This window comes from Panthera onca (assembly GCF_046562875.1).
Source record: "Panthera onca isolate mPanOnc1 chromosome E3 unlocalized genomic scaffold, mPanOnc1 haplotype 2 h2.Chr18_unloc_1, whole genome shotgun sequence".
NCBI classification, from domain to species: Eukaryota; Metazoa; Chordata; class Mammalia; order Carnivora; family Felidae; genus Panthera; species Panthera onca.
Window position 1 is genome coordinate 115,137 of NW_027675824.1, and position 13,071 is coordinate 128,207.

Below are 13,071 nucleotides of genomic sequence, written 5' to 3' on the forward strand. Positions count from 1 at the left end.
CTGCAGGGATTCTCAGCCGCACCCCCCCCCTCCCGCCCCGCCGGGTGGTACCTGCCCCACCTGCGTTGCGAGGTCCTACAGGCAAGTGAGGCCGATGTCCCGCCTCCTCAGGAGGCCCCCAGTACCTGCCCGCTTAATTCCAGGGCCAAACGTGGCCACAGCAGGTCAAGTCGCCACAGCCAGGGGCTCTGCCAGGCCTTCCCTCTGCTGTGGCAGGAGCCCCGGGGCCTCTCCAGCACAGCCCTTCCAGAATATCCTCCCTCCCCTGTGACCTTGTTGTGCCATCCTCAAAGCCGGCCCCTCTCTCGCCGTGCCCGGGTTGGCTTCTGTTTTCCGAGCCACCAGCCACTTCCAGGTATGAACTGGTACGTACGTTTCCCCCTCAATCTTCAATCTACCTTGGACCAATTTTTTGAAATAAAATACAATAAAAATGAGTTACTAGAAAATGAAATGGGAAAACCACATACGAAGAGCAAGCTCGGGTGTCCCAGCAGCCCCTTCCTTCCTTCCTTCCTGCCTTCCTGCCTTCCTGCCTATTGTTGAGAGAGCTTGTGCATGCTTGAGCAGGGGGCAGGGGCAGAGGGAGACAGAGAGAAAATCCCAAGCAGGCTCTGTGCCATCAGCGTGGAGCTGGACTCGGGGCTTGATTCCATGACACCGGGATCGTGACCTGAGCCGGAATCAAGAGTCGGATGCTCAACCGACTGAGCCACCCAGGCCCCCGGCAACCCCCACTTTCTGCCAGAGCCTCCAAACTTGGACCTCAACTCCTGTCCTCACGTCACTGTGGATGTCTGCAAATGGGCACTGGTTCGGGGGCCACACTCTAAGTGCTGCTGGGGTGCGGGACCTTCCTTTACCCGCTGGCCACGTCCGCCTCCTGAGTCACACGCGGGCCGCCTCTGCTCTGTGCTCCGGCCCCCGTGTTTCCTGGACTTAGTAGTGCCCACCAGTCACCGGAGCGGCTGGTTAAAACGCACATTAGGGATCGGCAGGTCTGGGGCGGGGCCTGAGATGCCGCATTCTAGCAGGTTCCCAGGCGAGGCTGATGCCGTTGGCCTGGGATCCACATCTGAGGAGCCAGTCGCCGGACCCTTGGCTTTGGGAGCGTGTGGGGCTCCGCTAAGCTTCGTCCCGGTCGCCCTCTGCATCCTAGGCCGCGGCCCAGCGGACCAGGCCTCCAGGGTCCCCCCCATAGTCCTGGCCACACATGGGCATCACCAAAGAGCTGGGAGCAGTGCCGGTGGGGCAGGAGGGTGCCGGGGGCTGAGGGGGGAGCCTAGCCAGCTCCCTCCAGCTTCTCATGTCCCCTCCAGCTGGCTGTTATTTAGGAGAACACGTGGGAGTTCAGGGAGCGGCCGTTCCTTCCAGATGTTCTCCCTGCTCCCCTTCGATCGTTTTCCACTTCAAGGGCCCATCTGTGCGCTTAGCTTTCTTTTCACGCACCGGCGGCCGGCGGCCTAATCGTGGAGCCGGGCGGGGGTCCTGCAGTGTCCATGGGGCCACCTCCAATTTCTGGGCATCACACTCCTCTCCAGAATACACGGTGATTTCAAAGGACCCCAACAAAGAGTAAGGATGCGTAAGGCGCACTGCTGGCCGTGGAAACAGCCGGGTGAGAGGATGTCGTGCCTGAATGGGTCTCAGAGGCTAAATATTGGGGGACAGTCGCGGAGGACAAAGGACACCGTGATTCTGAAATGATCCATGTGCACTGGAATAAAAGGCTGGAATTACAAGAAACGTCGGCAAACCGATGACCACAAATGGGAAATTAAGATTCCACAACGTCTTATCAAAAGCGCCATTCCAAAATAGGGGGCAATAAATGAGTTTTTCCAAATGATGCCTTTTTTTTGCTCTTCCCGTCTCGTGAGTGGTATCATCATGATGCGAAAGACACATTTGGAAAATAACGGAAAAGATAAATAGCCACGTAGCCAACGCCTTCCCTGATGGTTACGTGCAGTTGGCAATTTTTTTTCCTCTCCAGTCTCTCTGATACTAGGGTTTTAAGTGAGACCTCTGGAGAAGAGCACCTTGAGATTATTTTCAGAACCACATGGGTGAGAAATTGCGACTTAGGAAAAAGAAACAAATAATCACTAGAACAAAGTGGAACCCCCACCTCACCTTCAACGGCCTCTTGGGGGCTCCGGGGGCCCTGTGGTGCCCTCTAAGCCCCTCCGTCGGCCTACAGGGCGGTGGGCACACCTGAGGCGGGGTGCTGTTCAGCTCAGCCAGGGAAACAGGGGGAAACCGCACGCTCTACCCATCAGACTGGTGGGGGGTAAAACAGGTGAGCGGACAGGTGTCCTGCCCTGCCCCGTGGACTTTGCTGAGTACCTGCGGGCTTAGAACTGAGTGCAGCGGGGGACGGTTCACGGGGCTGTTACAGGACAGATGGGGGTTTGTGCAGCTCAGGGTCAAGGCTGGAGGCACCACCTGAAGGCTGGACCTCGACACAGCAGAGTGGGGGGCACTCCGGGCAGAGAGGACGGCAGTCCGGCAGCTACCTGCAGGCAGGGGAACCATGTGGCTGGGGGACTGCGAGGGCCCAGGGGGTGCTGCACACAGGGGAAGGGGACCGGGGTCCTCAGCGAAGCTAGGCAGTGGCCGCATAGGTGATGGAAAGAAGCTATCGGGAAATGGAGAGGTGTTTTAGGCAGAAAGCTGGGGGCAGAGGTGCCCGGAGACTAGGAGTGCAGAGAAGGGGAGGGGGTGGGCTGACGGCAGGGGTGAGGCCAGATGCAGGAAGACCACGCAGGGCCCGCAGGGGTCTGGCTCGAGTACGCCGGACCAGGAGGCAGAGAGATGCGGCAAAAGACCGGGTTTGGAGGAGACCATCGTGAGTCGGTCCTGGCCCTGCTGATTTTAGGTGCTTTTGAGAATCCGAAGTAGCAGGAACAAAGAGGCAGATGGATATGGAGTGAGGCGGTCTGGGGTTGACTAAGAGTGTGGGAGTCCTGGCACATGTGCGGCCACTGAGGCTCACGTCAACTGAGGACAGAAGAGGGCCTAGAAGGAGCCCTGGGAGCATTGCCATTTAACAGAACGGGGGCGGGGGGGGGGGGGGAGGGGAGTGGGTGGGGCCGAGGGAGCTGTTTGGGGTGGGGGTGGGGGGCAAAGGGCAGACTGCAGGGGGCTGTGCGGTGAGAGAGAGATGACCTTTCCGAGAGCTTCCCTACAACAGATGGGAGAGGAGAAAGCACAGAGCCCCCTCTGCACCGGGCAGGGGGATGGGCAAAGTGGGGCTCAGCCCCTCGACGGTGTGGGAGTCGTTCATGCCCGGGCCCATCTCCCCCCACCCGGCTTGGCATCTAGCTGCTCCGTGTCTGCCTCCAGGGACCAGCGAGGGCTGGGCCCAGGGAAGCAGGCCTGGGGAGGGCTCCCAGCCCACACTGTCGCCCCCGGAACTGTGGGAGGAGGAGAGAGATCGGGGATCCAGGTCCAACTCCCACCCCTAAGTCAACCAAACTGCTCAGCTTTTCCTAAATACGTTTGTGTGCCCCCTTCCCCCCCCCCACCATCGCCAGCTTTTGCTCATGCTGCTGCCTGAGCCTGAGAACGCCTTCTCTCACCCACCGCCCTCTGGCCGCTGAGCGCTGCACGTGTCTTTCAAAACTTGGCTCAAGGGCCTCATCTCTGAAAGCCCTTCTATCTTCTAGCTCCCGGGGATGGGCCCAGGCCCTCGGCCTGCCGTCACCTCCAAGAGACCCCATGCTTGGGGTGCTCACTAGACGCCGAGGCAGGGGCAAGGCGGGTGATGGAGAGCCCGGAGGACTCCCCGGGGGCACCTGCTCCTCCCTCCAGCCCACAGACACCACGCAAGAACAGGGGCCCAGCGAGGCCAGACCCTCTGCTTTCTCGTGAGAAGCAAACCCCTGGATGTTTTAACGTGAACTCTCCTGATTTTTACAACTCAGCCGAAATCGAAAAATGTGGAAACCACCCCGGGGGGCCAAACAAAGCACGTCTTTCTGCTGAGTTCTCCAGCGGCCGCCAAGAGCACAGCACGTGCTGTGCCCCTTTCTCGGGCAGGGAGCGTGTCTTACTTGCCCTGTGTAGGGAGGTTTCTGGCAGGGGTGTGGCTGGGGAAAGGGGGGCCCTGGTTTAGTTACAGATGCTCCGCTGCATCATCTCACGTAATCTTCAAAAGTGCAAAGAAGGTGTCAGCCCATCTTCCAGCCAGGAAAACCGAGGCTCCAGGAGGTGAGGTGACCCACAGCTGGGGACGGACCCACAGCCAGTAAACTCCGGCGTCAATTTCCACCCTGGTGGATTTCTTAATGAGAGCAACCGGGGTTCGACGAGGACGTGCAGGCCAGGCCCAGGAACAGCGCCCGCAACAGGAAGCACAATCCTGCATTGTGATCGGCAACGTAATTATTAGGGAGGGTCAGTCAGATACCTTATTGGGCCCCTGAGGTTCCAGGTGCCAGGACCCAGTGGAAACCAGAGAGACCATTCCCGGCTTTCTCTGGCAGCAGCATGCACACGGGAAGGAGGCAGGCACGGACGAGGCAGTAAGGGAATCCACACGTTCAGAGAGGGCCATGCCACGGAGCAAGGTGAAGGGCCCCAGCAGAGGCGCAGGAGCTGTCCTCCCTCCGGAAGCCCCGGAACTTTCTCTCTCCCACCCCCGCGGCTTTCCCCCGGGAGGCGGGATGTCTGTTCAGTGCAGCTGAATTCCTCCTGGAGTCCAATCCAACAGGTCTGGCTCTCCTCCACGCGTCGTTAAAGCAGATCTCAACATTAAGCATTCAAGAAAGCCGGGCCTGCAAATATTTACCTTTCGTTCAACAGCTTCCGACCCTCCCCCCTCAGGAGGCCCCATTAAGACGCCCTCCTCGGGGATGGGAGGCAGGGTGCCTGGGAGAGCTTAATTCCAGACATTTCTCTGAGCAGGAGAGGCTGTTCAGACTCAGGGGGAGGCTCCCCAGTCTCTGCTCTGCTCCGCATGCGTGTGCACATGTGCACGCGTGTGTGTGCATACACACACACACACACACACACACACACACCCCTTTCTTCCACATCCCACTGCATTTCAAAACCTCTAAAATTGTCCTCAGTCCAGGGTACAGCAGGAGAGGCCTGGAGGAAGGGGGATCCACAAATGCCTCTCCCCCAGACAGGAATGGCAGGGATGCCTGGGAGACCCTGCACCGTCTCCCAGGGCACCAGCCCCACTCTCACCCTGTGACCCTCGGCAGACTCCCCTCATTCACCCCTGCAAACCCAGCTCCCACCTCAGTGTCAGGCAGAGGCTTCTGACCAGTCCTGAGAGGCCACACCTCACGAGACTGACCGTGGCCTGCTTCAAATCCCAGCTCTAGCACTTACCAGCTGTGTGACCTTAGACAAGTCACTTTACCTCTCTGTGCCTTGATTCTGCATCTATAAAATGGGGACACAATAGTACCTACCACCTCACACAGGGGCTGTGGAATTCACTGAGGCCACAATCTAGAGCAGACAGAAGAGTGTTTGGCACAGGCCATGCACCATACGGCTGCTGTGGTTATTCATACGGTTATTAGATTCCCAGTATCTGAAATGCCGTCTCCTAGGCCGATCATCCTAAACTCATCATTACCAAGCTTTACGTTTCACATGAGTAGCAGACGAAATGGATGCCTAAACACAAAACGTACCCAGCACATCACCTGGGGTATCAAAGTGTGACTTCCCAGGCTGCTGACGGCTCAGGGCTCTCTCACTTGGGGTCGGAGGACACTGGCCCAGACAGGCTCAGTGCCTTACCCGAAGTCACACAGCAGCGAAGCCACAGGACTGGAACATGCCTGCACGCAGATCGAGTCTTCCTTCCACCCCTTGCTCCTTCCACAGCACGCCCCAGCCCCAAGGAGGAGGGAGCAAAGGCACGGTGGGCCCCCGGGACTTCCCCCGTCCTGTCCCTGGCTGCAGTTCTGAGGACACTGGCCACTGCACCCGTGCAGAGATCTATCCATGTGCTCTGAGCTCTGAGTGGGGAAGGCACCAAAAAAAAAAAAAAAAAAATAGAACAGCCCAGCTAAGCTGAAATGCTCTCCTCAGAGAGGAAGGGAAATAAAATTTGATGAACCTCTGCATAATGTTCAAGTTATGAACGCATAAAGTGATATTCTGCACATATGCTGGGTCCCATTCATCTGCCCCCACATTGCTGGGGCCTGAGCTGTTAGGGACCGTTCCAACCAGGGCACTGGCAAACGGCAACTTCTTGCTGATGGGGTACTGTCTTCTGTCTCAGCAAAACAGGGCTGGCCGTGGGTGCCCCGGGCTCTCCCACGGCCGAGGCGGCAGCTGGTGCAGTGTTAATGGGGCGCTTTCAGACATCGGGCTGTATGGCTGCTATAAACGCTTCCTGAGCTCCTACTGGGGGTCCCGTGAGACGCCAGTCACTGCCACCTTCTTAATGAGTGTGCTCTGTCCACGCCCGGGGGCAAGGCGGCCCTGTATGCCTGGTTAGTCTGACTCCCCTCCCGGCCCCAGCTGCCCCGGGACTGGACCCCTGACCTGGGACTTTGGCGTGGGGGTGCTGGGAAGCTAAATCCCATCCTGATGATCATAAAGCTTGAGCTGAATGAGCGTGAGGCACAGCCAGGCCTGAGGCCTCCCAAGAGAAGAATTCAGTTTACAACCCCGAGAAAAAACCAATTTAATAAGCACCTACTAGGGGGCCTGGCCTAGTTGTAGGTGCTCGGAATACAGTGGGGAATATGACAGCGAAGGCCTTCTGCCGTGGAGCTCACAGCCTGCAAACTATCCAACAGACAAATAGAATAAGGTCAGATTGTGTAGGTGCTCTGAAAACAACAGCGACTAGAACAGAGTGTGTGGGGCAAATTTAGACCGAGTGATTAAGGAAGGCCTCTCTGAGCAGGCGGCATTCAAGCCAAGGCCTGAGTGACCCAGCCAGCTGAGTCTTCTAAGCAAGGGCGTAGCAAGTGCAAAGGGCCCCAAGGGGGTGAGCTTGCAGTGCTCAAGGGACAGAAGGGACACCCACGTGGCACAGGAGAGACAGGTCCGTGTGTGCCTCTACATGCGACTCCTAGGCTTGAAGCCCTTCTAATGCCCCGCAGAGAGTCCAGCTCCTCGATGCTGCCCAGCCCCGCAGCCTCCTTCCCCCTTTTCCTCCCCAGGCTCTGTCATCACTCCGGACAACCCTTCAGTTCCCTGCCACTGAGAGGCATTATTACACATCCAGTGTGCTCTCCTAAAAGCAGACCCTGTGGTAAGGATTTGACAGGTAGTTTATTCAGGAGGTGGTCCCAGGAAATATGCTAACTAGAAAGTTAGCCTATCTTCCACTCATTCATTATCCACCATCCATCCATCCATGCATGCATCCATCCATCCACCCACCCACCCACCCGTCCACCTGTCCGTCCATCCATCCATCCATCCACCCAGCCACCCACCATACATACATACACCCAACCACCCATCCACCCATCCACCCACCCAACAAAACATACATACACCCAACCACCCATCCACCCACCCACCTACCCATCCACCCGTCCACCCACCCATCCGTCCATCCACCCACCCACCCACCCACCCAACAAAACATACATACACCCAACCACCCATCCACCCACCCACCCACCCGTCCACCTGTCCGTCCATCCATCCATCCATCCACCCAGCCACCCACCATACATACATACACCCAACCACCCATCCACCCATCCACCCACCCAACAAAACATACATACACCCAACCACCCATCCACCCACCCACCTACCCATCCACCCGTCCACCCACCCATCCGTCCATCCACCCACCCACCCACCCACCCAACAAAACATACATACACCCAACCACCCATCCACCCACCCACCCACCCGTCCATCCATCCATCCATCCACCCACCATACATACATACACCCAACCACCCATCCATCCACCCACCCACCCAACAAAACATACATACACCCAACCACCCATCCACCCACCCACCCACCCGTCCATCCATCCACCCAGCCACCCACCATACATACATACACCCAACCACCCATCCACCCATCCACCCACCCAACAAAACATACATACACCCAACCACCCATCCACCCACCCACCCACCCGTCCATCCATCCATCCATCCACCCACCATACATACATACACCCAACCACCCATCCATCCACCCACCCACCCAACAAAACATACATACACCCAACCACCCATCCACCCACCCACCCACCCGTCCATCCATCCACCCAGCCACCCACCATACATACATACACCCAACCACCCATCCACCCACCCACCCACCCGTCCATCCATCCATCCATCCACCCACCATACATACATACACCCAACCACCCATCCATCCACCCACCCACCCATCTACCCATCCACCCATCCACTGACACACCCACCCAACAAAGTATACATACACCCAACCACCCATCCACCCGTCCATCCATCCATCCATCCATCCACCCACCCACCCACCATACATACATACACCCAACAACCCATCCACCCATCCATCCACCCACCCACCCATCCACCCATCCATCCATCCACTCACCCACCCACCCAACAAAACATACATACACCCAACTACCCATCCACCCACCCACCCACCCGTCCACCCGTCCATCCATCCATCCATCCATCCGTCCACCCACCCACCTACCCAACAAAACATACATACACCCAACAACCCATCCACCCATCCACCCATCCATCCATCCACCCACCCATCCATCCATTCATCCATCCATCCGTCTATCCACCCACCCACCATACATACACCCAACCATCCATCCACCCACCCACCCATCCACCCATCCACCCATCCACCCACACACACACCCAACAAAGCATACATACACCCAACCACCCATCCACCCACCCACCCACCCATCCACCTGTCCATCCATCCATCCATCCATCCACCCACCCACCCACCATACATACATACACCCAACCACCCATCCATCCACCCACCCACCCATCCACCCATCCACCCATCCACTCACCCACCCACCCAACAAAACATACATACACCCAACTACCCATCCACCCACCCACCCACCCGTCCACCCGTCCATCCATCCATCCATCCATCCACCCACCCACCTACCCAACAAAACATACATACACCCAACCACCCATCCACCTGTCCATCCATCCATCCATCCACCCACTCACCATACATACATACACCCAACCACCCATCCATCCACCCACCCACCCATCCACCCATCCACCCATCCACTCACCCACCCACCCAACAAAACATACATACACCCAACTACCCATCCACCCACCCACCCACCCGTCCACCCGTCCATCCATCCATCCATCCATCCATCCATCCACCCACCCACCTACCCAACAAAACATACATACGCCCAACCACCCATCCACCTGTCCATCCATCCATCCATCCACCCACCCACCATACATACATACACCCAACCACCCATCCACCCACCCACCCACCCGTCAATCCATCCATCCATCCACCCACCATACATACATACACCCAACCACCCATCCACCCATCCACCCATCCATCCATCCACCCACCCATCCATCCGTTCATCCATCCACCCGTCCATCCACCCACCCACCATCCATCCACCCAACCATCCATCCATTCATCCATCCATTCATACACTCACCATTTATTGTTACTTCCTCTATTCCCAACTGAACTCTGAGGACTCGGGTGATCAGATGCCTGGTGGTCAGTCCCTGACCTTGAGGAGACTGCTCCTCTAGCAGCCATCAACAAACAACCCCACTGCTGGGTCCTCTTTTCACTCAATGCTGTGACAGAGCCCAAGAAGGGGACCTGGGTTCACTCTCTGTGCACCCTTATCTTGGTTCTAAGAAGCATGGGGCTAAATGGCAAACTCTCAGACTCAGTTTTCTTCTTCTTAGTTCCTTGGGTTCTGAGCACAAGGCAACCTCATGTCCAACAAAACATCAAAATGTCCCAGAAATTCCAACGCAATGGGGTCCAAACTCTGCCTCACCCAGACCGTCCCTTCTGCCCCACAACCGCCCAGGGATGCTTCTGTCAGATCACTCACTCCAGTTTTTGACTGGAGCCCTGTGGCCACTGAGGCTGAGCCCCAGGCTTTGGCTTCCCAATGGTGGCCAGAGGCAACCCCGTGTGTACTGACCTCTCCCGGAAGTACTTGATGGCCTCAGGGTCTATGAAGGTTGGCTCCTCCCGGTGGCCCTGCTCAAAGACCTTGCGCTTGTGCCGGAACTCAATGACCGTCTTGGTGTAGGAGTTGAGTGTGGTGACGGAGGCTGCCATGCAGCAGGTAAAGGAGCCCCACGCCAGGCTGCCAACAGACGAGGAGAGAGGTGCCACGGTGAGGGTGGGCCGGGGACAGGAAATCCCACCCACCAGACAAGCGCTCCTCCTGCACAGCTGCCTCCTCTGGGCCAGACCTGAGCAGGTGTTGCCGTAGAGCAGAACAGGATTTGGTCCCTGCCCCGCTCACAGTCTGTGCACTGATGCAGACATGACAGAGTTCATCACTGGGAGGCAAGAAAAGGGCGAGGCCTTCTATCCAAGGGGGCCAGCCTCTGGGAAGGTCACCAGAACACAATGATGCTTGTGTTGCACAGGGTCTTGGAGGATGAGTGAGCCTTTGCCAGCGGGAAGGGCATCCCAGGAAGAGGGAAGGGAGTGTGCAAAGGTGTGGAGGCATGAGGCAGTAGAGAACAGTCTCCGGTCTGCAGGAGGTTGGGGATGCTGGAGTGAGGGAGAGCGTGATTAGGTGAAGTTGATGATAGAAAAGGGGATGGGGGCAGACACCCGAAAAGCTGGGTTCCATGGGGGTTAAATTACCTCTGTTCATGCATGCTTTGGGCAAGATGCTTAACCCCTCTGCCTCTTATTCCTCATATCACTTCAACGGACACATCAACAGCACCACTTCACAGCATGGTTGCAAGGGTTAAAGGAAATGAGCCATTCAAAACGTCTTAGAACAGTGCCTGGCGCATACAGCGGGCACTCAAGAACAGCTTGCAGTCATTACTACCATTGCTATTTTCAACCTTCTTACTACCCACCCACTTCTATCTGACTTCATCTCCAAACTCTCCCCCTGAGAGATTAAGTTATAACGACCCGTGTGGCTTTCTGTTCTCCACTTCCCCCAAGCACAGCTGCGGACTCTTGGCCACACGCACCTGATGTGTATGCTGAGCCAGCCGGGGCTGGAGAATCTGTCCTACCGACAACTGGAAAGCAGGGAAGGGCGGCACGGGGGTAGGAGACCAGCTGTCCAGGCTGCTGTGTCTCTGACCCAGTGTCCGTTCTAGAAATGGTCTCCCACCTACTTCTGACCAGGAGTGGGTACCAGCCTGGTTCTACCGGTCAGGCCTCCCGGTCCCTGCTCCCCAGTCTCTGCCCTGATGACTGGTTTCCTCCAAATCAAGAGTTCAGCTTTGCTGCCCTGTCTCAGAGCATCCCATCTCCCCTTTTGCCCGCCACCCATTGGGTCTCTCAACGTGACCACCACGCATTCCTCAAGGTCAGTGCAGCCCATCTCCCACACCCACTGCTCTCCTCTTTGTCAGCCCCTGGCCATCCAGAAGAAAAGGAAGGGGAAGTATGCGGATTCAGCCTTTTTCCCAAGGATCCCCTATCATCACCTGAACCTTATCACCAAAACCATTAATGGATTCCTTGTTCTTTCATGATAATGAGCTAATTTTGATCTCCCAGAAACTCTGAGTAGCTGTAATAGACAGGCATGGGGTCCACTTGGCCCCCTCTTAGAACGGCCTTGTCCATCAAAGAGTCCAGTAGATGACCCCACCCCCCTGTTCATACATGACTGGATGAGGGCTGAACATCTGGGAAGCTGGTCCAATCAGATACTCTCTCCTCTGAGCAATGAAACTCAAGACTAGTTCAATGTGGGGTACGTGTTTAGACAGGTGGAAATTAAAAGCATGATGATGGCAAATGAAGAAGCAGGCTTTTTCTGGGATTCCACAAGGATACATAGGTTAGTTTTGCCTGACCAGCATCCATTCTGTTAAGGGACCAGTGCTCCCCTCTTCTCAGGTCATGTGGTTTGTATGGAGCTGGCCTCACCCCCCCCCCCCAACCTTTAGGCGTGATCACATGGCCAACACCTGGCCAATAAGAGCATCACTTCCCTCTGGCCACAGATATTGGTTCAAGGATGGGCATGTGACACCCGATCCCAGGACTCTTGCTCAAGCTGTTGGAAAACAGGGCTCATCTTTCTCCTGGGGTACCACACGGGTGGGATTTGAGCCTGGAGCTGCTGGGGCCTGCCTTGCCACTATGCAACCTGCTAATGAGGCTGCCTCAAAGCAGAGCCACGAAAAGGAGCTAGATCCTTGAGCTGAAGCCATTATCCCTGGATTTTTCAGTGATGGGTGCCCAAATTCCTTTATCAGGTTTTTTTTTCCCCTAAGCCAATTTGAATTGGGTTTCTGTCATTGGCAACCCAAGTTCTTATACAATTACTTTTTATACATTCCCTTCTTCTACATAGCTTAGTTTTAAAGTGAATTTCTAGTCTTGTCTAGGAGCAGGTCAACTACCAACTCTGATGACCCAATGAGAGGAGGAGTCTCTCTCTATCACATACCCCTGTTCAGCGTCCTCTCAGCCCTCACCACACCCTGTAATTCCCCTGTAGCTTTGTTTCCCCCTATTATTTATTATTCTTTGTTTTTAAATGAAACTTTCTATTTTGAGATAATTATAGATTCACATGCAGTTGTAAGAAATCATGCAGAGCGATCCATCCATGTATGTTTTCCCCGGTTTCCCTCATGGTAACATCTTGCAAACACAGAACAAGCATATTGACACAGATACAATCGAGATACAGAATATTTCCATCCATCACCGCAATGATCTCTCCTGTGGCCATTTTACAGCCACACCCACTCCCCTCCCAAACTCTGGCAACCAGTAATCAGTTCTTCATTTCTATAATCTTGTCATTTTAAGAATGCTATATAAATGGAATTGCACAGCATGTATCTTGGGGATTGGCTTTTTTACTCGGTGTGATTCTCTGGAGAGTCG

General features: G+C 55.9%; 1 protein-coding gene across 1 annotated transcript in view; it reads right to left on the reverse strand.

Moving 5' to 3' along the window:
• LOC132689760 (germ cell-specific gene 1-like protein) overlaps positions 1-13,071 on the reverse strand; it is a 78,808-nt gene that overhangs the window by 19,217 nt on the left and 46,520 nt on the right. Inside the window, exon 4 of the mRNA XM_078440515.2 lies at positions 10,160-10,327. Within this exon, the coding sequence (XP_078296641.1) occupies positions 10,160-10,327 (168 nt within the window). The remainder of the gene's footprint in view (positions 1-10,159; positions 10,328-13,071) is intronic.